The sequence below is a fragment of the Rhinopithecus bieti genome, unplaced genomic scaffold, assembly GCF_001698545.2.
Source record: "Rhinopithecus bieti isolate Rb0 unplaced genomic scaffold, ASM169854v2 scaffold_13451, whole genome shotgun sequence".
Classification (NCBI taxonomy): Eukaryota; Metazoa; Chordata; class Mammalia; order Primates; family Cercopithecidae; genus Rhinopithecus; species Rhinopithecus bieti.
In genome coordinates this window covers 595,916-621,747 of record NW_016807504.1, presented here as the reverse complement: position 1 = coordinate 621,747, position 25,832 = coordinate 595,916, and the positions used below count along the sequence as shown (strand labels likewise).

The 25,832-nt window shown below is 36.5% G+C and overlaps 1 protein-coding gene across 4 annotated transcripts in view; it reads right to left on the bottom strand.

Annotated features, from left to right (window-relative positions):
* ROBO1 (roundabout guidance receptor 1) overlaps nt 1-25,832 on the bottom strand; it is a 417,122-nt gene that overhangs the window by 23,801 nt on the left and 367,489 nt on the right. Inside the window, exons 19-25 of one of the 4 annotated variants that reach the window (XM_017882348.1) lie at nt 24,739-24,765; nt 23,261-23,303; nt 16,831-16,985; nt 12,996-13,331; nt 11,159-11,266; nt 8,387-8,531; nt 4,538-4,786 (exon numbers count right to left, since the gene is read on the bottom strand). In XM_017882348.1, the coding sequence (XP_017737837.1) occupies nt 4,538-4,786; nt 8,387-8,531; nt 11,159-11,266; nt 12,996-13,331; nt 16,831-16,985; nt 23,261-23,303; nt 24,739-24,765 (1,063 nt within the window). The remainder of the gene's footprint in view (nt 1-4,537; nt 4,787-8,386; nt 8,532-11,158; nt 11,267-12,995; nt 13,332-16,830; nt 16,986-23,260; nt 23,304-24,738; nt 24,766-25,832) is intronic. The other 3 variants (XM_017882350.1, XM_017882349.1, XM_017882351.1) reach the window with 3 other exon arrangements.

Sequence of the window (25,832 nt, the reverse complement as noted above, 5' to 3'; positions counted from 1 at the left end):
CAGCTGCCATGAAAGAGGTGCCATTACCCTGAGACCCCATGTTATGAGAAGTCCATACTATATGGTGAGATCTGGAGGATAAGATTCCACGTGGAAAGAGACAGAGGTCAAGGAGCACTGAGACATCAGACATATGAGTGAAGAAACTAACTTGGAAGTAGATCTACCATCCCCAGCCAAGCAGCCAAGGCCATATGGATTGGAGATGAATTGTCCAGCTGAATCCTTTCAGAATTCCTGACTCATGGGCTTGTGAATAAAATGATTAGATTACTTTAGGTCACTACATTTTGGAGTGGTTTGTTAGACAGCAATAGAAACAGGAACTTGAGCACTATGTTAGGAATTCAGCTAAATGAAACAGATATCCATGTCTAAAGGGACTTTAGTCTAGTGGAGGAGACAAATAATTAAATATGCAATGACAGAGGATATACAGAGTGTTGGGGGAACACATAAATATGGCTCCTCTCGTAAAGTTGGGACATCAGGGAAAGATTTACTGAGGAGGATCTGCCATTTAATCTTGGATCTAAAGGATACATAGGTGTTAGCTCCAAAAGGAGAGGAGAAAATGGTGTTCCAGGAAGATGGGAGAGCATGTCCAAAGATATTGAGGTGAGTGAGAATTGTGCTTATTCCGGAAACTAGAAGAAACTTAGAGTGAAGACATCACAGATATTGTTCGGAGAGTGGCAATGGGTAAGGATGGCAGGGCACACAGGGGTCAGATCACAAAGGGCTTTGATTGCTACATTAAGGAACCTTGCCTTTATCTTAAGAAAAATGGGAAGCCATTGAGAGATCTTAAGCAATGGAGAGACTTGATCAGTGTTGCAATTTAGGAAAATGGCTCTGCACAGTCTGCAGCAAGGAATTAGATTGAAGGAGGGGCCAGGCTGAAGCAACAAGACCACTTAGCAGAACATTACTGTAATGCAGGTGAGAGAAAATGGCTGTCATAACTCGGAAAGTGCATTTATGGCTGGAGATATGTGTATCACTCAGAATGATATTTAGGCAGTAAAAATCTATAGGAACAAGTAGTTGGATATATGGGTCTGAAGCTCCAGAAAGAGATTTGTACAGAAATAGCTATCTATATCTATGAGTGTACCATTAGGGAAATGGCAGGCTGATAAGAATCAGAAGTCATCTACTGATGGGGCAGGCATTAGAATAGATCAAGGGATCAAGAAGAGACTTCATTCAAATACTTAAGATGGAAATCACAACATTGTATATAGTATCGAAAAGGTATATACAATTAAAATGGCCAATATTAAGGAATTGGTTAAATAGAGTTACATACTTTACACAAGTGTCTAAACAAAAAGCTAACAACATGCAAAAATGCTGTTCAGTGAAAAGAGTAGTTTATGAAATAATATTGGCATATGATAAATCCAAGCAATGTGAGTACAAGTAGAGATGAAAGATTGAAAGGATCTTCACTGAGGTCTTCACAGTGATTTTCTGATTACATAGATCACTGGGACTTTTATTTTGTTTATATATATTTTCAAAAATTTCTATAGTAAACATATAGAATATACATTAATCATAAAAAAGCACTTAAAGCACTTTTAAAATGGGCTTTCACTTACTTTTTATTAGTGCCCAGTGTTATTTCCAGCAATGACCCTGGAAATAAAATCCATAATACCCTTACAGATTGAAAATCATACCTTTGAGAAAGGCCGAAAATAGGCAAATGATTGTAAGTGCAGATAGTTAATGTATTACCCAATTACATATATCTGCCTCAAGTTCTAAGCATCCATTAGCCTAAAATGATAGACAGTAGGTCAACTCCAATTCGTCCATAGTATCCGATTCCATTCATCAAATACTTTACCGAAGAAAGCTCTGCAGAACTCAATGACATGAATGAGATGAGTTCTGCCTTCAAAGAACTTTTAATTTAAATAGGAAAACAGAGATACAAACAGCAAATACTAATGCAACATGAAAACTGGTTAGTGTGGTAACAGGGATGGGAATAGACTCTTATGAAGAGTAAAGAAAAGAGGGGTTGACTTTTGCCAGGCAGGCAGAGGACGTGTCATTTGAACAGGGCTTTGAAAGATGAGAGGTGCTTACCAGCCAATCAGGAAAGAGGATGTAGAAGACCTGGATGTTGATGAGTTTCAGGCAAATTTAGGAACTTCAAAACAGACTAATTAGAAAAAAAGTGTACGTAATGAAATTGGGGGGAAAGTAAATAAAAGGAAAAGGATTGTGAAAACCTTTAATTATTGGGTTAAACACTATATTTGACTCTGAATGGGGGAACATTACCAGACTTCTTGTGTGCAAATAAAAATATTGTGAGAATGAACAGAAAAACAGAGAGAAGAAAAGTGGAGATGGGTTTAAGGATAAGGCAGATTTCATGGGACAGGGATGGAGGGCCTGCCCTAGCAGCTGTAGGAATGGAAACTAAGGAGCAAAATCAAGGGCCATTTTGGATTGAAGTGACTTCATGAATAACCTCACTTGTAGAATGCTAGGAAAAAACTAAATAGTAGGATAACTAAGCTGATTTCAAAATGACAAAGGTACTGTTTATGCTCTTTGCCTATTCCCTCAGTCATTTTATTTTAAAACATTGGTCAAATAAATAATGGTTGAAAATTCTAAACAAGACAGCCATCAATGTAAAAGAAAAGACAAGTCTGCAGAGCCAAGTGCAAAGACAAAGAATTTGGATTTGGACACAGGGTGAAGTTCAAGTGGAAATACTATGGCATTCAGGAAAAGGAATTAGGCTGGGTAAAGAAATTTGACAACCACCAGAATGTAAGAGTTGAACCAAGCTATGGAACGATAGCATAAAGGTGAGGGCTGTAGGGCACTAGTATTTTTGAATACTTACCCTGCTTCAGATGCTTTACACACATTATCCATTGATTCTCACAGCAATTTATACAATGGCCATAATGGCAGAAAGCATAGGTATGATAACTGAGAAGCTTTCAGATTTGACCATTAGGAGGTTACTTTCAATGGACCGATCGAAGCAAAACACTCTAAGCCAGAACGCAGTGGGCTGAGGTGCGAATGCGAATCTGGAAGGCAGGAGTTAAACAAAATGAAGTGGGGCGGGGGCGGGAGCATGGAGCCAGAAGGGAGGTCAAGGAAGACGAAGGTATGAAGCGAGCTGAGTTAACCATGAAGAGAAGCAGAACTGAATGAAGAGGAAGAGGCTGGACATTCCAGACAGATGAAGGAAAACTGATTTCTGTTTCTGTGGAAAGGAGGACATAAGGAATACAAAAGAAGAGCTAGCCAGAAAGAAAACATTGGGTACTCTGAGAACAGAGACAGGAATGGTGAGGGAAACAGGTAATACAAGGGAACAAAATAAAATAATTCTTAGATATTTCAGAACTAAATGGTCTCTTTTAGTCTCTCATTGGCTAAGAGTAGCACAGATGGTCTGTGACTAATATGGGAAAGAGGTGCCTTATTTGCTCTCAATTTTCTAACATTGCATGGGTTAATAATATTCCTTTAAAATGTCTGACAATCCAACTTCCTCACTGCCAGATAGAAGAAAGCTTCACTACTTTCTTGTTTTTACAGTGTATGTAATTTGAATCTGGTAATAATCTCTTAACAATGGAAGAGCTGATAAACATTGCCAAATTCTGTTTTAATCTACAGAGCAAAATTCAAGCCACAAAAATCAGAGTTTCTTATTCATTCGAGAATATCAAAGGAGCCTCTTCTGAGGCAAATAATATACTTAATTTCAAATGATATTAGGAATACAGAAAATAATATATACATATAATGTGTCAAGGGCAAAAAAACAGTATAAATAAAATCATCAACAATGAGAGAAGAGCTCAAATGATGCAGTAACAGTTTTTATGTGGTAGAAATGACAAGTGAAGCTATTGTATATCACAAAAACGTATTGGTTGGGGATGCTCAATACATAGGTTTAAAAAAGTTTAAGCACACACACACACACACACACACACACACACACATACAACAATCTGACTAAAAAGCTCCAAACTCATATCTAAACCAAAATAAAGGTATCTGAGGTCAACACAAAAAGAATATGCCAAACTCATTCTTCTGTGACATTACAGTTATGAGGGAACACATTATTATGTAAACTTAATTTCAAAAGAAAGAGAAAATCTATTTTCTGCTGACCAAAGAAGTGACTTACCAATGCTAAAAGAAAACTAAAGTACAAAAACACCCACTGTCACTAGCATGTTACAGAATTAGCAAACCATATTCATGATCTCTGTGTGGTTATGAATGCAAGTTTTATAAGTGGGTATTAACACATATTATTTTATGGTTGCAAGTTCACTAGGATCAATTAATCTAATGCAATGGTCAACAATATGACTTGATATGTTAATCACCTAGGTTTACTGTGGGATGATCCTGCAAGAAAAGGCTTCTGAGACAAGGAAATTACTTCATGGGATAGCATTCAATAACTTCCACTGAGGAGGAGAAATTATCTGATTTGTCTGCAAAGAAGGCTACAGTGACAACGTACCTTCTGTCGGGCGGGTGCTGCATGTGGCCAGTCTCCTCTGGACAATCCTGTAACATGGGCTGGAGTTCTTCCTGCGGGGAGGGCGTCAGGGTGGCAGTGGACTGATGGCTATAGGACACAGCAGCTGGAGAAGACGCTGCTCCCCGTACAGGCGGAGTGGGGCCTCGTTCATCTTCCTCTTCTTCTAACTCATCTTGTTGCAAATACATCCTTGCTGGTGGCACGGGACATGGCATTTCTTGGTCATAGCTAAAATAAATGATAAGGATGTGTAGACTTACTTCAGGTTATTCAAATAAACTATTTGGATAGTAATGAAATGTCACCTTTAAATTGTTTTTCAATTTTCATATTAAGGAGCTATTGTTGAAAAGACTTTACCTCACAAGGTTTGTGAATTACTGCATACACTATTTTCTCTAAGAGATTGTAATTTACATTAGCATATTATAGGGTCTTAGAAGTCATACAATAAAAAAATTCACTTAACATGGCTTAATTTAGTACAACCCAAATGTATTTGGTATCTTTTGTCCCTCCAATATGTTCTCTAAAAGACTCAAAGATGGTATTACAGAGGACCTGAAGACGAGTTGCTACATTTAGAGAAAAATTATCCTTGTTTTCTTTTTTTGAGATGGAGTTTCGCTCTTGTTGCCCAGGCTGGAGTGCAAGGGCGCAATCTTGGCTCAAAGCAACCTCCACCTCCCAGGTTCCAACAATTCTTTTGGCTCAGCCTCCAGAGTAGCTGGGATTATAGGTGTGCATCACCACGCCCAGTTAATTTTTGTATTTTTAATAGAGACGGGGTTTCTCCATGTTGGTTAGGCTGGTCTTGAACTCCTGACTTCAAGTGATCCACCCACCTCAGCCTCCCAAAGTACTGGGATTACAGGCATGAACCACGGTGCCCAGCCAAGAAAATTACTCTTAAAATCCTTTCAGAGAAAGATATACTGGAGGTCAACCTATTTAATCCAATACTACCCATTTTTTTTCTCTCAAATCATAGTAGATCACTATTTCTTCAGTTGAACACAAAATGAAGTTGTTGGCTTGCATTTAGGATGGTGAGCGAAAAATACACATTCAGCAATAAAATGCCCCTCTACTCCTCTGCTGGAGCCGGGTGGGAAGCACGATGGATCTGGGGAACAATCATGCCTTTCTCTTTTCTCTTATCCCAGGGCGTATGTTTATTGATTATAAGGGCAATGATGTACAACATCGTATAAACTGGTTCTGTTACCCATTTCTCTTGTTCATTCTCTACCATTCACCTTGTTTACCTGAATTCAGGGAAGTTGATGCTCAAATAATGTTTCCTTGCATCTTTCTTTACTTTCCTAATCTCACTGTCTCCCTTTTTGCCTCTTTCTTTTGCTTTCTTAGCAAACAGCTGAGCAACTTGCCTACTCATCCAAACTAGAAATGTTTTAGTTATCTTTGACTTCTTTCTTCTCCCTCAAACGACTCCCCAATTCATTTCTATTCTATCAATAACAACTCTCTACAATCTATTCTCTTACTTTTATTTCTTGTACGTGCTACTGCAACAATCTTTTAATTGGTCTCCTAGCCTCCAGTCACTCCATTACTTCCAAAATTACATTAATATGCATCATATGCAGGTTATTCATGTGCTCCTCAAAATAAGAAATGGCTCTCTAATTGTTTAAAGAATAAAATAAATGACTAAGCAAGACACTGGAGTATCTGCATAATCTGGCTTACATTTGCTGTCCCAGCATCTTCTCATTTCCTACCATGTGTTTCATGTTAGTTTTCCAGGAGTCCACATCTGTGTGGTCCCATGTCCATAAAACCCCTTTTTCTTAACTGAGAACCTTCTCATTTGTCCACATCAAGAACAAATGTAGTCAATCACAAAACCTTCAATCTTCTCCATTAGAATCAGTCTTTCTCCTTGGGGCACAGTAGCAGCTCCAATATAGCTTTTTTCTTTTTTCTTCTTCTTTTTTTTAACCTATATTTACTTATTTCATTTTAGTCCTCTTATTTTTGTGAACCAAAGCAGCAATGAATGTTGTTAAAACAGCTTGGGAAATGCATTTTTAAAAATACACTCAGGTCAAGTGGAATTGCTCATGCCTGCCTGCAATCCCAGCACTTTGGGAGGCTGGGGTGGGACAATCGCTTGAGATCAGGAGTTCGACAGTCTGGGCCACACAGTGAGATACCATCTCTACAAAAAAATAAAAATAAAATTAGCTGGGCACTGTGGCACAAGCCTGTAGTCCCAGCTACTTGGGAGGCTGAGACGGGAGGATCACTTGAGCTCTGGGGTAAATCCCTGTTTCTAAAAACAAAACAAAATCAACCAAACCAAAAAAAACCAACCAAACCAAACCAAACATACAGTTTTGTTTTCATTACTTGCAGATTCTGCATCTGCAAATTCACTGACTCGGTGTCATTTATTTGTAAACCCCAAAATCGGTATCTACATCGGTATCTACGCCATTTTCGTGGCCATCCCCACAGACTCACAAAGAGGCCAAAAATTCGAGTGCCTGCTGTGCATGTTCCCAGCTGAGGTAAAACAAGGATACACTTTGCTTTCTTGTGTCAGTTCTCACACAGTAAACAAGTGTCTTTTCCGTGGTTTATTTACTGCCATGTTTGTCAAAATATTTTCAGCTTTACATTAGCGATTTCCCTCTTAAAATGGCCCTCAAAAGAAGTGCTTAAAGAAGCGCTCCTTAGTGTTTCTAAGCCTGAGAAGGCTGTGATGTGCCTTAAAAAATATATCTATGAAATAAGCTTTGCTGAGGAATGACTTATTGGGTTCCATGTTAATAAATGAACAATATATATTAAATAAGCATCTTTAAAAAAATACATAAAACAAGGTTATGTACTGGTCAGTTGACAAATATGTTGTGGCTAGAGGTTAGAAGGAACCTAGCCCTGTATTTCCCCTAGGACCAATGGTTCAACATTTGTTAACTCACTGTTCACAAGAATTTTAAAATGTATAAATATTGTGGATAATGAGAATTCCCTGTAAATATTTTTATATAAGAATTTTACTTAAAAATGCATTTTATAAGAAGATTATTAGAAAACTGAAGCACAGAGACTTTGTTTCTGGGCACAGTAATACACTTTTCTGTGTGTGGAGAATGAAGGAATGATGTCTTTACAGCAGTCACAGAAAGGACTGTATTTTCAGGTGTATTTTATGATGTCTTTGTTAATTCTCCATCTTAAAGGAGTTTTCCTCCTTTGGTTTAAAGAAGCAGCCGTTTTGTTTTGTTTGGTGGTACCATGTCCAGTTCTACAGATTCTGGAGTGAGAAAGAGGTACACTAACTTCGTAATTGCTGTCATGTGGACTATTATACTTGTTAAGTCTCTGGGAGAAATAATTCAGCAAAGTTCACATTTCTACAAAGAGTTCTCAGCATAAGGTGATAATATCTAAGAACAAATAGCCTTCAGGATACCATCGTTGTGGTATAAATCCACACGACTGTCTTACAAAAATTTCAAGACATGTCACAGAAGTTCTAATATTCAAAAATCATAAAATCATATATCCATATGTTAAATTATGTATACACACACAGGATATACACGAGCTAATATGTATTCATTTTTCTATTCTATTCTAGGTTCCAAAAGAATCTTTTGAAGCACAAATTCCTTTTATGGAACCAGCAAGGAGAATTTTTACTTCCTGCTGACCAGCACTGTTTTATTTAAAGGCAACTGTTTGTGGACCTTAGGAATCTGTCTTCTCTTGACCACCTAGTTTAATAATTGCTTAAAATGGGCGGAAACAATCATATTACACTGTTTACATCTGTTTGGACACTCCTCTTACCTTTCATCTACAGAAATGTTGTACTCTTCACTATTGCTGTGTGGAGGAGGATGTGCTGGGGGAGGAGGAAGCAGGTCTGCCCAGTTCATGCCACCCTGTTTTGGTACCTTGGGTGTTCTTGCCCCTTTCTTGTGCCCCTGACTCCCTAGAAAGGAAATAAAATACAAGCCATTGATCTCTGGCCTTTAAATGTTTTCTATTAGTCACAAGTTAATCATTTTTTATAAATATGATTTTATAATTCATTTATGTATACAGAGATAAACATGCTTTTTCATTAATTTTAAACAGAACTTTGTACAAGAGAAAATGCAAGTACTGCCATGAATAACTGCCAAATAAATAGCAAAAAAAAGCAATAAAACCATGAATGAATGTTTCAAGTCATATCATTAATAGTAATCTTCTTACAGCAATTAATTGCATTATGGATTATCATCTTAAACAAATGAGCTGTAGACATATTTTCTGGAGTGCCTTTCTATTATTTAATTGCTGGAACTTAAAATACAATATGATACAGATACGATCTATTAGAGTTCCACTGTTGCATTAAATCACTGAATATATATAATTTGTACTTGTCCATTGATGTTTTAGGCACAATGAAATTACTAGTTTCCTTCAGAAAGGCAAGTACAGATGAAATAATAGCTGGAATGACTGATTGAACTAATGACAAAAGAAGCAGAAAAATGATTTTTAAAAGGGACAGAAGTGTTTTCAGCCACTGTTTCTACACAATGATGGCTTCCGGTAAAATGATGTTGAACATCCTTAGTTGTTTGACATAGCCCAATTATTCAAGTGTTCCAGTGTTCTCATTTTAGATTTGGCATTATTTTTTTTTTAAACACAGGAGGCTATATATTTGAAAGCATTTATTTTAACGAAAATTTTAGGTCAACAAGTATTTTGGGATAAAATATCCCTCTTTCCAATATGTTACATTTTAGATTCATATGTGAATTATAGACGATGAGTCTACAATTATTTTTCTCATAACATCCCTTTATATCAGTGAATTATCTTGGTCTTATTTTTTTAACCCTATCCAATCCTTCTCCAAGTCACGTAATACATGAATCAGGTCTGACCATATTCAATGAACCTTGATATTTTTGTCACTTGGGAATTTTCAGTCAAATGGCAGTGTTTGTTAAGCCAGATATTCTTGTACTGGTATGTTACTGCAGCAAGCGTGGGCTAGGGACAGGCTGTTATTAATAAACTACGATTATCAGTACTACGCGTATGTGTCTCTACTCTCTCACCCACCACTCAGGTGTCCAGCACTGGGATGACTGTGCATGTGTTCTAGACATTAACCCACGCCTTCCACTGGATTTCCTGATATACATCTACTGTAGCCACTCCATCAGTCTGGAGAGGCCTGGTACAGATGTCTCCTATATCCTGTTTACTTGCTTTGTTCTCTTCCTTATCTTTACATCTTTTTACCATATATTCATAGAATATCAAATAGTAGAACATCCAAACCTAGGTATCTAAGCTGAGGGATACTGAAGGTCAATTAAACATTAACAACTAGAATCGTTGTTTATTTTCCCATTAAGATATGGTTTTCTCTGGATGACTAAAAATTCAAAGATGAAATGGCATAAGATAATCAAATATTAAAATATTTCATATGATTTTCTTAAAAGTAGATCCTTGAAATATTTCTCTTAATTCAGGATTGACTTAATTTCAAAAAAGAAATCATTTAATAAGATGTTAATTGTTAAAACAAACAAACAACGTATAATAGAATCAGAGTAAATCTAAAACGTAAAGGGCCATTTCTAAGCTCCCTTAAATCCAACAGAAACACAGGCTAGAAAATGCCAAACCAGCGTGTTAGTTCAGGGAAAACTGTAAAATGCAAATGCCATATTCATTACAGAAGAGGGATGGAGACTCTTGGCTAAAAGCCCCTAAGAACAACTTGAATCCAGTTGCTGGGAAGTGGCATTTCTACGCTCTCCTGGAGAAACATTGCTAGAGTCAAGATCAATCGGTCTTGTTCTCATCGTGGTGTGACGTGCCACATGTTAGTTCTAATAATGAGCTGCCTTTAATTAGAAAAACAGGACTTAAGTACCCAGCAAGCTCCCATCTGCAGCCCCTATCAGGAAAACAGCTGGTAAACAGCTGCAACAGCATGAAGACCACAGGGAAGAAGCGTCAGGGTGGCCTGGGGAGGCACTTACAGACTGAGGTTGGGAGGGTGCTTTGTGAGGCTTCAGAGCAAGAACTGAGGGATTGTAGAGAGACGATAAACTGAGACAGGTTCCTCTTGGACCTGAATCTCCTGTCATTGTCTCTTAGGCTTTTGATTCTGCTCAGGCATCCTCAAATTTAAATTTGCTGTTAAATTTAAATTACGTGCTTTTATAGGCTCGTTTCAAATGGCAACATATTTAGCAGGTTAACTCTATGTGCAACATTTTTAGTTACATTTTGGCCAAGGAGGAAAAAGAAGTCCCCACTGCCTTTAAAGATTAGGCAGACATGTCTCTTCTGGCTTTGCTAAAGCTCATTAACAAGAAAGAAAATAGGACACTCAGTCTTTGTTGCCAAGTAGAACATAAAATGATTTAGTGAGTGGAAAGTCCCTCAAATTGCAGAGACAAGACCATGCCTGAGACTCAAATTACATAAAGTGATTTAGACATGTCACCTACATACGTCAGTCCATTAGCACTCAATTTGCAATCTTGGAAAGTACCAGCTTTTTAAAGGAGCGGTTCTTTGGTTCACCTTACTTACCAGATGTACTACTGCCCCGGTCTGAGCTGTTGTAGGATCCTCCTGTGTTCTGGTCGTATGATTGGTTGTATGGGATAGTTGGAGGAATTGTGTCATTTGCTCGATAATCTAGACATGTCAGATAAAAAAAATTATTTTCACTTTGTGAGCAATTTCACATCTCTGCTTTATCTATGTTTCTGAGTAACTAAAGAAACAAATTGGACCATTTATTTGCCTTTGTTCTCTTTAATTGTTGTATTCAGATTGTCAGGATATAAAAAGGCTAACACTCCAAATATATATAAACTGTACATAACTTTAATAATACAATATGATTTTAATAAGAAATCACAAAAAATATGTCTGCAGATCATAAAAAATAAATCACAGTAACATAAAAATAAAACTGAAACTTGTCAGCAAGGTTATTTATAATAAAAAATATATATCCATAATAATAAAAAAACCAAATATCTTAATTTGCCCCAGAAATGCTTCTGCTTACTTAGGCAAAGGTGAAAATCCAAATGATAAGCTCGCCACTGGAATGTAGTCAGTAATAATCTGTCATCTAGTTGCATTCCAGGTTCTTTATTATAGTCTGACATACCAAATCTGCTTACAAGCAGTCTAAACAATAAATCAGAGTCCTGAAATATTTGTATGGAGGCTCTCAGGGCTTTCTGAAGTCCACAGTAAAACCATACACTATGAAGGAATAACGTGACAATAGTTTGAATCACCACTGCAAATTCCATGATTACAGAAACTGTCCTATTCATCTTCGTCAGTCTTTGTCATGAACTTATGCAGGAATCTCGGTCAAGATTTATTAAACTGGGTTATTCTACCAATCAAGTACTTTCTTAAACTTGAGAAAAGGCTAGCTGACTTCATTCTCAAGTTAAAACATAATATTAACTTAACTGAAATTTTTAAGTTACATTTCTGTTATCTTCCACTGCAATAAATTCTGTTTTCGAAGAAAATGTTACCAACTCAACCCTAAAGAAAATAAGTCTATATCTCCAATTATCTACCAGAAAATGTATTCTTTACCTGGACTAGAGGGGTTGCACTGCCCCCATCTATTCACATTAGAGCAATCCCGGTTTTCCTAGAGGTATAACTTTGCAAATCATGTTATTAAAGCAGTAGCCTAAAGGACTACAAAGAAATCAAACACCTACCTTTTCCAACTCTTGCACATTACAATGCAGAAACATTTCCTTCAGGCCACAGAATACTATTCTGCGACTTCAAGTTAATACTAAACTCAATTTATTTTAGGTTCTATACGGACAGACTTCAATCAGGTCAACCAAGGAAATTTAGGTTCTAAAATTATACATTGTAGCAGTCTTAATAACCACATGAGGTGGGAGACATACAACAAATGGAACCACTTCTCCAGTTCAAGTTTAATTAATTATTTTATTTCAGGTTGATATAAAAATGCCACTGGTTTCTATGACCACATAGAAGCAATTATCTTCCGTCCTCTAGTGGAAAGAATGGGATAGTCTATGTATTGAAAATGTGAGGTATTGTGACAGTTGTACATCTGCCTCATGAATAAAAGATTGTCCGTCCCAATCCCTCACCTGCTGTTAAATTTAAATTAATCTCAAAACCATTTGAAAATACTTATATATCATTTTAAAATAAAATTTCCAAGGTTATTGTTGTGCTAATTAACTCTTTGACACTGGAAATTTTGAAACCAAAGAAATAAGAAAATCTCAGCGACAGAAGAAAAGAGTTTACTTGCTAGTCACAGACAAGTTTCGACATCTAGTCGAGGTGCTGAGAGTATCATACAGAAACAGATGGGAATACGTGCAAGCCTCTTCACCTTTGTTCAGCTTGTTTTGCTCCATGATGTTATACTGAACTGGCGCCACTTCTTGTTTCTGCTGTCCCAGTGGCTTCCAGTGCTTCTCGCCAGAGTCCCCGCTGCCGTTGTTCATGTTGTTGCTGAGGTTTGACTGGATGAGCTGAGTGGTGGCGTAAGGAGTAGGCTGCCCTGATGGATTGACAAAACGCCCATCCTTCAGATTTGGGCTATTGAAGGTTTTCATCTCATTGATTTTGTTACTAAGGTCCACATCACCATAAACAGTTGACTCAGGGAGCATCAGATTTGTTTGTTTGTTATCCAGTTGGTTGTTATAATTTGCTATACAATCAGCTATGTGCAATGGAGAGGAAAAGGAAAAAATCATTCTGCATGGTTATTCCTTTTAAATTTCTTTCTACGTAGCTTTGTGAGTCATAAGAAAATCGTTACGTAAAGTACAAGTGGGCTTAAATAAAATGAAAAAAAAGGCCAAATATCCACATGAGTTTTCCAAAGAAAATTAATAATTGAAAAAATAAAAGAGGGTACACAGAATTTGCAGAGACTAAATAAATTTGAATTTCGGATAGTGCTGAAGTAAACAATTCTACCAATTTAAAATGATTTTAATTTAATAGCCTCATTAATAAGAATTCCACTAAAATAATATATACATGTATATCTTTATGTGCCAACTTTTTATTTCCTAGTCTTTGGTTACTGAATTATTTGAAGCTACTGGTTAGCTGCTGAAGCAACAGACAAAGCAAATAAATGGAAAATCCAAAGAGAAAAAACTACTCATAGATCAAATAACTTGAGATTTTGATATTTTATAAAATATTTACATTTAAAAGATATGAGGAACGGGGGTAAAATGATAGTAAATAGTACTAAGGAGAATTCTATTAGTTCTTGGCGTAGTCATGTTGGATAATCATTATCCGGAAAACATGCTATAAAATCATTTTCTCATGGTTTCATGACACCCAAGAAATATAAAATGACAATAATAATAACAAAAGGAATCATAGTAACCTGGGTCATTGAATCAAATAAAGACTAAAATAATAAATATCTAATATCTCATTTCCACTCCAGTTTTCTCTCCATTAAAATATTTGGACATTAAATAACTGAATACACATATATAACATATACATTCACATATATATATATAGCCTGCAGTTGAAAATATTAAAATAGTAGGAAGAACTGAAATCATATTTTTAAATTAAAATAGTTTTTAAAGAGAAAAATTAGTTAAATTACAATGGTAAAATATCATTATTTTATTCATGTCGTCCAAAAGTGGTACCAACTTAACAAGTCACCTGTAGCACTGGTTTTAACTGGATATGTTTAAAAATTATAAATTAACATGCTTGTTACTAAAGATGTAAATGTGAATATAATCTTAAGAGAAATGTGTAACTTCTCTATCCTACTGAATTCAACTATTCTGCATTTCAACCATGAACCATCGGGGAGCAGAAATATTTGATTTATCTGGCCTTTGTGATTTCTATTTCTAATTTCTAGTTTTGTTTAACAGTGGTTAAGAAACACTATAAAGATCACGTGGTTTTTGCATTCTCATTTTGTTTCGCCAACCTATCTATATGTGTGTTATCTGACAGAACCTTGGAGATATCAGACATGGTCTACTCTGCTTTGTTCGATACAGCAGCTACTAGTCACATGTGACTACTGAGCACTAGAAATGTAGCTAGTGCAAAAGAGGGACTGAGTTTTAAACTGCATTTTATTTAATTAAATGTAAACAGCCATCTATTGCCAATGGCTACCATATTGGACAACACAGCTCTACCTATTAATTTAAATGGGTATCGCTATTTTTTCTCTTCTATAGGTCTCAACCCAGTTTTTCTTTTACTTATGATTACATGCGTATGTATCTGTCCAGACACTCAGCACATGGACCGCTAGAGGGCAGAGATGTGGTCCCGCGGCTACGTCACGTCCATAGCCAGTGGAGACCCAGGATTCATTTTAAGGGCAGACATGCAGATTGCTCTGTGATTGGTTCTTTATCATGCTTAACATCTTTGCTTAACGCCAACTTCTCCCTCGCCTTTCCTTAATTCCATAGGTTATTTTACTTCTATCATCATAGAAATTCCTTACAATTATTTTACTATTTCCTATATTGCGAATATTGGGTTTTTTTTGGGGGGGGTAAGAAATCTTTGGTAATTTTTATTCCTTTACATCTTGCATAATGTACATCAAATTTTTTACTATTATGTTTTGGCATGAAATTTTAGTCACATATACATCTGACCCAAAAAACAAACAATAGAAAACAAATGTATACACACACACCTGCAAAATATATATATGTATATAAGAGTGTGTGTGTATATATACACATAATACAGATATATCTATGTATGTGTATATATGTATGTATGTATACACACAATATATATACATATATATATATCATGCCCTCAGGATTTGCTAATATACTATAAAATCTGATTTAAAATTTCAGTTTTATTTTTTTTGTATTACTGTTGTATATTATTATTATTACTGTTTTTGCTATTAAAGAATTTGGTTTATTGTAACTATGAATTTATTTACCTTTTGATCTGTTATTCCCAAAATCTCAAAAATGATTAAATATGATTAAAGATTATTTAATTACAATTAAAAATTATATAGCAGGCACAGTAGCTCACCCCTATAATCCTAACACTTTGGGAGGCTGAGGCAGGAGGGTTGCCTGAGTGCAGGAATTTGAGACCAGCCTGAGCAACATAGCAAGACCTGCATCTCTACAAAAAAATTTTTTTAATTTGCAAGGCATGGTGGTGCGTGCCCGTGGTCTCAGCTACTTGGGAGGCTGAGGTGAGAGGATTAGTTGAGCCCAGGAGGCTGAGGTTGTAGTGAGCTGTGTTAATGCCACCATACTCCAGCCTGGGTGAGAGAGTGAGAGCCTATCTCAAAAAGCAACAAACAAACAAACAAAAAGGGGAAAAGAAATCGTAATCACATACATTCTTATCAACATAAATACTTGAGACCAGCCTGGCCAACATGGTAAAACCCTATCTCTACTAAAAATAGAAAAATTAGCTGTGGGTGATGCTGTGTGACTGTCATCCCAGCTACTTGGGAGGCTGAGGCAGGAGAATCACTTGAACCCGGGAGGCGGAGGTTGCAGTGAGCCGAGATTGCGCCTCTGCACTCCAGCCTGGGCTACAGAGTGAGACTCTGTCAAAAAAAAATATTTTTTTAAAATACTTTTACCGCTGGGCATGGTGGCTCATGCCTGTATTCCCACTCAGCACTTTGGGGAGCTGAGGTGAATGGATCATGCGAGGCCAGGAGTTTGAGACCAGCCTGGGCAACATGGCAAAATCCCATCTCTACTTAAAAATATATACATATAAAAATTAGCCGAGCCTGATGGTGCATGCCTGTAGTCCCAGCTACTAGGGAGGCTGAGGCATGAGAATCACTAGAACTCAGGAAGAGAATGCCACCACCCTCCAGCCTGGGTATCAGAGGGAGATTCTGTCTCCAGTAAATGCATACATACATACATACTTTCACATGATTTCATTTTTCCTTATTTGCTATCGATCGTATAATTTATCTTCCCAATTATCTGGGCAAAATACTTTTGATGGACTTTAGCAAAGTATGGAGGTTAAGGGATGGAGAAAATACTTAAATCAGGTTATTCTGCTAAATGATAGTCAGCACTGGATAAAATATTGGTCAAATTTTATCTTCCCATGTAGGGAGAGGGAAAGAAAACATCTTCTGGCTGGTTCCTTAAAAAGCTTATACAGATCACGCTCTCTGTGTCCCTAACCTGGGCGACTGTAGGTAGTGAGGTTGCTGTCGCTGTTTGCATTGCCTGCCGTGCAGCAGTTGATGGAGCAGTCATTGTGATTGTTGCCAGTATTAGGCCACGTGTCTGCCAGCCATGGCTGCGTGGCAGGTTCGCTGATGTTGAGAAGTCCAGGCCTAAATAAAAAAATACATAAAAGCAAATGTTATATGAATAGAGAATGGTATTTTCTACTGAAAATTCCAATAACTTCCTCATCTTGTTATTCTCACCAATCATCTGATGAACTATGCTGAATGACATTATTATCCCTTTGATTCTACACTCAAGGCAACTTCCCATAAGGTCCTGGGCTGCACCTCCATTCACACAGCCATAACTGTACACAGGAAGAGTTATGCATCAGACCTCAAATCTCATATCATTTGCAACGTTCTACTCTGCCTTTAGTCAGAATGGTTAAAAATCAAACATGGAATATGAAAATATTTTTGAGTCTTTTAGAAGCTTAAAAAAATGCTCTAATTCAGATAGTTGGCACTTCTTCATTTTGACCCATTAAAAAACTGTGACTCCTTACAACTTCATTAAAAAAATGAAACAAGCCTCTTTACTCGGACGATAGATGCTTCAAATTAAACGCGCTGGCGTATTTTTCTCCAAAACCATGCTTCATACCTAATGAGTTTGGGGGCTCTGTGACATTTTACACGAATCCTCATCAATGTTTCAGTGCATAGGTCTGTAAGCTTGTCAACATTTTCTGATGGTGACATTGTAAAATGTCATACATCCCAACATAAGCAAAGGAAAGCTGATGAATTAAATCTGATAAAACAGAGATGCCCACTAAAAAGAATATTAGCGTTCATTTTGTTAGTTTTTGGCAGAAGATGTGATTCTTCTTTTGCTGTGCATTGGGAATGCCAACTGCATCAGCGATTATTAATGGGAGCCCTGGACTAACAGAGCCAGGGACTCAAACTGGAGTTCAAGAGTGGCATTCTTCATTTCCTTCTCCAACACTGACTTCATACATACCTCCATTCAGCAGAAGAGGTGATGTCCCGCTCACAATAAACAGACTGGCATTACAGACTCTGCAAATATTTTCTTGGTGGTTTTATTTTCTATGTTAAAATGCAATAATTATGTTTCTTATTTACCTGGGAAGCAAGAATCTGATATTTTACCTTCCATGGTTCTTATTCTAGCACATAGTCTACTGAGGAAATTTAGTATGCAAATGATGGTTGAGAAGTAATCCATTCTAAAAAAGGCTATGGATTTATGATTCATTTTTCTACACATATGTGGGTACATATATTTATATAATAAAACAAATATTTGCCCTTTGCTTATAATGTGTAAGGCACTGTTCTGTTTTTTTTTTTTTTTTTTTTAACATGTATGAACTCATTTAGTCACCACAACAATTTTACAAGGGAGGTACTGTTATCCAAATTTTAAAGATGAGGAAATGGGATGTCTAAGAGATGTGAAGAAGTTTGTGCACGGTTATATAAAGTAAGTGAGTGGCAGAGCTGAAAATCAAACCCTAGCAGGCTGGCCCTAGAGTATACACTCTAATCTAAGATTTTATAAACACATATACTGGAAAGTGCTAACATTTCCCAAAGCTCTGGAATATTCTTAATAAAAGGAAGAGTGGAGAAAGTATTGGAAGTGTAAGCTGTTAAAACTGAGCCAACTTTACTATTAAAATTGTTGATAAATCGTGATTTGAAGAACAACGTTTCCAAACTGTTGAAATTTTAAACATTTAAATGCAAGTTATAACAGATATCTGGAGCCTTTGAAATAGATATTAGTTATAGAAATTCTGCATCTAGTAATCTTTTGCTTTCCTATTTTATTTTTCTTTGAACTTAAACTATGAATATTATCACTGTAGAAGTTATTAAAAATAAAACTCCATATGTGACACAGCAGAGATGTTAGAGGACGTCTGAAGTATGGGTCAAGAGGAAATTTTCCACAGACTGACTTACATGTTTCAAAAGAAATAGACAAATTTTTATGCTGCTCTGATTCTCTCTGAAAAATACTTTCATAGTGAATGCTTTGATATCATAGGCTGAGAGCTCTTTTCATATATATGAGTGATTTCCAATAGGAAGCTGACTTAACGGTTTACATCCAAGTTTTCTGTTTAGACTTGAATTTGGAATGCTAATTATTTAAGGCAGAAGGTGAGCTGTGATTACTGGCCCATAATGAACCTTAAAATGTCATGTATATATCTGAGAGGACTTTGAGGAAGTCAAGGTCACATGTAGCTACTCTAATAAGGGTGCTAAGGTCTTTTTTTAAACAATTCTCCAGGCTACCTTTATGTATTTGAGCTCAAGATATGAAGCAGAAAAAATTCACATGGTGGTTATAGGTATTAACATGTTTCTTAAATATTATTATTATATATTATCATATAATATATTAAGTGGATAGATTCGTGTCGTGAAGAAAAAAGAGAGCAAATGCACTTTAGTGATTATACGGCAATTAGCTTCAATTCCTACTCTTCTGTTGATATTCCAATCACTCACCCCAAGAAAGCCTATTTCAGCTGCTAAATCACAAAATAAAACACTACAGAGTCCAGGAGCTGGGGAAATGGTGAAGGAGCCTGGCAGGAAGGCTCGTCAGGCAATAGGCTGTCTCCCCTTCCCACTGGCAGACTGAGCGAGCTCTAAAGCCAAGGGCTAGATCTCAGAATTGCCAATATTTTAAAGAGAAGCAAAGGCTTGAGCTCTATTTCCTCACCTCCCACCAACAGGGAATGTGGTATTGGCATTCTCTACCAGGTTAGCTAGACTTTCCCGCCCCACCCTTCTCAGGTTTTCTCTGCTTTCTTGCTTTCTACTATGGTTTGGATTAAGTACGTTTTTTTGGACACATTGCCTGGAATGTTTGAGGAAAGGAAAACAAATGAATAGACACAGTTACTTAATATTTCCATGATCATTTCCCCGGATTTTCTCACAACTTCTTTGCCCTTTTTAAGTTGGGAAGGGGTCTCCTTGCTTACCACAATCTTTATTCTGTCTTTTCCAGGAATAGCCACATTTGCAAGGTTCACAATTATAACAGAGTTCTAGATAACCTTCTCCTTTTATTAGAGGAAAAAAATACAGCCTCCAAAACTTCTCTGATGTCACCAAGGACTGAACTCAGGCCTTCTGACACTCATTTATTCAATGGTTCATTCATTTTTTTCTTACTTATAAGTGACATCTTTCAAAAATTAATCTTTTGTGTCATGTATCACATTTATTTATGTAATTCAATACATTATATTTATTACTTTATTAAAAATCCATTTATCAATAAATAAACCATGTAATCTCCATCCTCCAGGAACTCACATTCTCTTGTCAGAGGTAATCATTATCTACCAGGAGTCGCCAAACATTTTCTGTAAGGGACCAGATAGTAACATTTTAAGGCTTTCCAAACCGTATCGTTTCTTTGATAACTAGTCAACTCTGCAGTGTGGCTCAAATACAGTCATAGAAAATATGTAAACAAATGAGTCTGGCTGTATTCTTATAAAACTTTATTTACAAAAACAGGTGGCAGGCTGGATTTGGCCCAAGAGACATCATTAGCTGACCTCTGATACAAACAAAAGCTAATAGCATCACCTCATGTTAAGGTGTTTCATTGAGGTGACTCCACATTAGAGAGTTAGTGGAGGGCAGAGTAGGTGGAATTCCGTAAACTGAGAAGGGTCGCTGGGTGGGGAGACAGTCCAGACCTATATAAGACATGGGCAGTGCAGTAAGGACACAGAAGAAAATGCAATCTTAGCAAATGGCAGGTGGGGTGATACAGTGGATGGTAGGGTCTGGCACATTTTGAGGTGTGAAGTAAGTCTGCAGAGCCCTAGAGCTTGTGGACTTTGCATATTATGGCCAGTTTAGATCTGATATTCTAAACATGGTAGGTCCTGTTGATAATGGGATTGTCTGGAGCTCAGAAACATGATCAATATGCATTTCAAAAGATCATTCTGTCTCCAGGGAGCAAAGGGAATTAGCAGGAAATAGTGCTAATGAAGGTATTATAGATAAAGGTAGGACTCCTGAGAGCTTTTGTCATAGATTAGGCAAAGGAGAAGTAGGGCTGGAAAGAAACAATATGAGAGTGAAAGGAGTTAAGAGACAGCATCAACAAAACACAGTAACGGACACAGGAGATCCAAGAGGATGGATGGAAGGTTTTTGCTTCGGTGTCATTAACCAAGTGAGGTAGGAGGTCCAGTGAGGACTCAAGAGAGTCTGAAACACATGAGGGAAACCAGTGCTTAAGGGACAGACACAAGAGAAGTCAGTGTAGGAGTCTGGTTCATTATTCCCTCTCTGATCTCACTGGATCACGAAACACAGACACAGACACACAGACACACATACACACACACTGACACACACATCCATAAGTGGCTAGGAATGAGGCCCCTTCACAAAGCATCCTTATTGTCCTCATCCTGCTTTATTTTTTCCATAGCATTTATCAACTGCTGATATTATACAGTTGACTTTTTAAAAAAATGTTTATTATTCATCTTGCATCTCCCCCACTATAACCTAAGGTCTAAAAGGGCAGGAATTTTTATCCACTTTGCTTACTGATGCATCCCAAGTAAGTAAACTAGTGCCTGTCACATAGTAAGTGTTCAATAGATTGCATGAATAAATAATTTTAACATTTTGTATATAACTGACATTTTAAGTACTGACTCTGAAATCTTTATTGAACTGTTGCCTCCGTAATATCCCAACATGGTTTAGCATTTCATTTAGGAAAATGATCATTTCTACTTAGTCTTTGAAGTAAATCAGTTTCACTGCCAGGGATTCTATTTTTAAATTTAAAAAAGCTATGTTTGTTTTGTGATACAGTGAGCTTTCCAAATAGACAGCTCAGGAACTTTGTAATCTTTCCATCCTGCCATAGCAACTAGCATTTGCTACCTATGCGTTCCTGCCATCGTTTGCCATGTGCTAGTTTGCTCTATCCAGGTTGTAAATTCTTTTAGAGTAGGAACCAGGCTTATATTTCTGTAAGTGCATGTGTCTGTGATACTTGTGTACACATGCCCACGCACAGAGGCTAGTGAAGAACATATCAAAGATGCTCAAGAAGCACTTTCACATGCTTTGATTAATGAGGAGGCTGAAATATACACATGTAATGAAGTGGTTATAAAATCAGGTATTCCAGATTCACCCATGAGAAAATGTTCTCATGCCAGAGGCTCTTTCATGAATGTCTGGGCTGTGATTTAGATGGAATTCCCCTGGATGCACAAACATGCCCTGCTTTAATTCCTGAATCAAGTGGATTTATTCCTTATGAAAACCTTCCTAGCTTTGGGTCTGTCACTGGCTGGCTTTGTTTTACAGGTATGAAACCAGGAAGTGAGCAATACCCAGGAAAGAAAAGATTAGTACTTGTCGCCAAATTTGTACAGCACTGGCTAAAGGTGGTCAACCTTTATTTTTTTAAACCACTTCTTAAATTCAGTCATTTTCTTATCTGATGGTATGTTCCTGTAACTCAGGAATAATATCTTCCTCATTTCTAGCTTTCCAGGAGCAGCCATGTTACACAGCTGTATAAAGAAGGGAATTTAGTAAGTTCACTGAGTTTGAATTATAAGATGGTTTTGGTGGAAGATTTTTTTTTTTTTTTTTTTTACACCGTAAACTAGATGTTACTGTTTTGGAGAAAAAAGAAGACATCTTATTGCGAAACATTCTGAAGCTTGGCTCATCACGTAACTTATACCTTATTTCAGCCCCTTTAAGCTAGTCGTCACATCAATTTGTGATTTCTCCGTGAATATATTAAAGTTCACTGAATAATGATTACTTTTAAAATCATAAATAGAAGATTGAGATTCATTTTAATTAGAGGAGGGAAAACGTTCTTTGTTAACAAGCTACCCAGACTTCCTCTTCTATTTCAACACATTTTCCTGCAAATGGAGATGTGAACTATGTTGAATTCATAACAAGAACGAACAAACATAACCTACAACTTATGAGCAATTGCTGTGTTCAGCAGGTTTTTCAAATGAACACTTTTTCTTTGATAGTATTTGTTAACTAGCTGTATTTGTTCATCTTCATAAATGCCACAGCTTAGTCACTTCAACGCCTTTTACTCATTTGCTAAATCAGCGTCTCTTTCTCGGTTAAAGTGCGCTCTCTGGTGGTCACTGATTAAGATGCAACTACCCCAATCAACTACATTTGTGTGTAAACAGCTTGGTTCAACAGCACAGTTAAATGGAGTCTTTCTCACGGAACTAAATACATTTCACCTTTAAGTTAGACTTTTTAAGCAGAGAAACTGGTGTCGTTGAGGAAGATGAAGAACTATTTGGAATTCCCTGTAGGATCTACAAAACAAGCAAGATAATTACCTCCCTCCACTGCTGACAGCTTCGCCTCCTCTCTGGTAAGTTACTAGAATGTTATGAAAAAAAGGAACAATTAATAGACATATTTATATATCAAAAGCTATTACATTCGTGAGCAACTTTTTAAAAATGGAACTCCTTCTGTCTTCCTACATAGAAGCATTGCAAAAATCATCACACGATGTAACAGATTTCTGATTCAACTAGTGACATTTCTTTAACTATTGTATAGAATTATATATACATATCATATATCAAATTATATATATATAATTAGATGTCTATATATCACTCTTATTTTCTTCATGTTCCAATACGGTGGAGAATCAAGAAAAGGCAAAACATCAGTACATTCTTATTAAATATAACTATTACACATCTGTACATTAGCATTCCCATGGATTTCCATTTTGAATTGATTACTGGAGCACATAATTTCATGATTTTATATAAGTGCAAACTTAAACTCAGAAAAAAAAAACCTACTAGATTATTTTCCCAGAAATATGAGTACCAGTAAGTCAAAGATAAATGTTAAAATAAAGCTTTCCACACACAAAGATGTATGCCAAGTTGTGACTATTAATTCATGTGACCTATTTTTTATTGTGGCTTGTGCAAATTACTTATTATATTTTCATCAGACATGTATAGATAATCAAAATATATTATAATGCTCTTGAAAGCATTCTCAGCATAATAAATGTGGGGTGGAAAATTTTAACCATAACAACAACAAAAAAAGATTTGCACATAGTTAGGCTAAGTGGTTAAGAAGATTAGCTTTTCTGTAAATACAGACACATTTTCTAAGAAGAAATGTGTTTTTAAAGCTGCCAAATTCCGCTACTTAGAAGAACTCCAAACGGGAAGTGTGTTAGAGAGATAACTGCTCCCAGTGATGACAATAACTGGATTAAAACTGAGAGGGCGTAACTACAGGTACATCTTTTCCTGGAGGTGATGTGACAGAAGAGGACCCATTTTGAATAGAACGGAATATTAGGATTCGGACTTAGGGAAAATGAAAAGTTTTATCCTTCACATGTGCTGGATATTTTGGTTAGCTTTAACAATATTGATTCTGGGGACAGAGAAATACAAGGGAGAGAAATTTTTGTTGGAAAACTCGAAAGCTTAAGTTGAAAAATGCACTGCCAAGTCTGAAATAGTCAATAAGATCATTAGCATGTTAAATCATGCTGAAAGTAGAGAGAGTGTGTCTACTTAATGAAACACATGCAACCAAGGCTAAGATCCAGTGTGGAATTGTGAATACATCATTGCATCAAATGGAAGAAAAGCAACACCAACCATTTCTACTTTAAACACATGCCTGCTGTGAGTAAATCAAGTATTATATGCCACTTTCAGTTCTTACCCCCAACTTACTGCAGCAAATGAAATAAAAACAGAAACGCAATGGTAGAACACATGCCAAACTAACAATGGAAAGGAGGAGGGTAAGTGCAAATATATACCTGTTGGTGTGAAGGTAAAAGACGGGACTGAAAATCAAAACAAAATATAAACCAGTTATTAAGCTGAAGAGAGAAAGGGAACATATCACATTAGTATAAATCAAGCAGACAGCTGAACATAAAACAAATGTAAATAACTAAGCCAGTAGTTCTGATACTCTGATCTGTGAATAAAACCAACTCTGAGGCTAAAAAAAGAAGCTTGTCTCTACAGGTACCATTCTGAAGTGTCTGACATTCTAGTGTGCTCAGGAAGGAAATCTGCTAGGTTAGCCTGCAAATGACCCTGCATTTAGTAACACAGATTTAGCTCATGGCTTTCGTACAAACAAGAATCCCCACTATTAATCATCTCCAAACACAGGATGATGGATTCTTAAACAAGTATTAGCAGAGTCTTGCTGGACCTTATCTAGAAATCTGAAAGTAAATGCTTATTAAAGTGAACTACTAGATACACTTATGTACTCAACATTGAGAGAAAAAAGAGAGAAAGAAGGAAAAGAAGGAAAGGCAAGGAAAGGGGAAGAAAAAACAAACAAACACAACCAAAGGAAAGGAAAGCAAAGAAAAAGAGGAACTGAATAAAAGAGAACCACAAAATTTAACTGTTTCGCTGAGGGGAAATGCCTGACGTCTTATCACATAAATGACATTTCTTATCATCATAAAAATTTGTGAATGGACAGAAAAAACTGGAGTTTTAAATTCTAATTTCTTTGAGTTGACTTTTAGAAGCTTCCTAGAAGTAGACTGGGCATTCTTTTAATACCACAGTAGAAGCTAAACAATAGAACAATAACACCCTTCTGAAAACTGTCGCTCTCTCTCTGCAGTTATAAATCTTAATCTAATCAATAATGCCTGAAATTGAACTGCAGACCTCAAAAGTAGCAGCCATTCCTCCCCCACTTTTCCTATCTTCTCCCATTCCTGGGGGGTTGGATAACGGCAGAGCAATTTCCATGTCATTTCATAGAGGGAGGAGATTGACTTATTTCCAATCTCTTCATGTTAAATTAAAGTAAACGCTGCTCTGGTTAAAAAAAAAAAAAAAAAAAAAAAAAAAAAAAAAAAAAAAAAAGGAAAATATG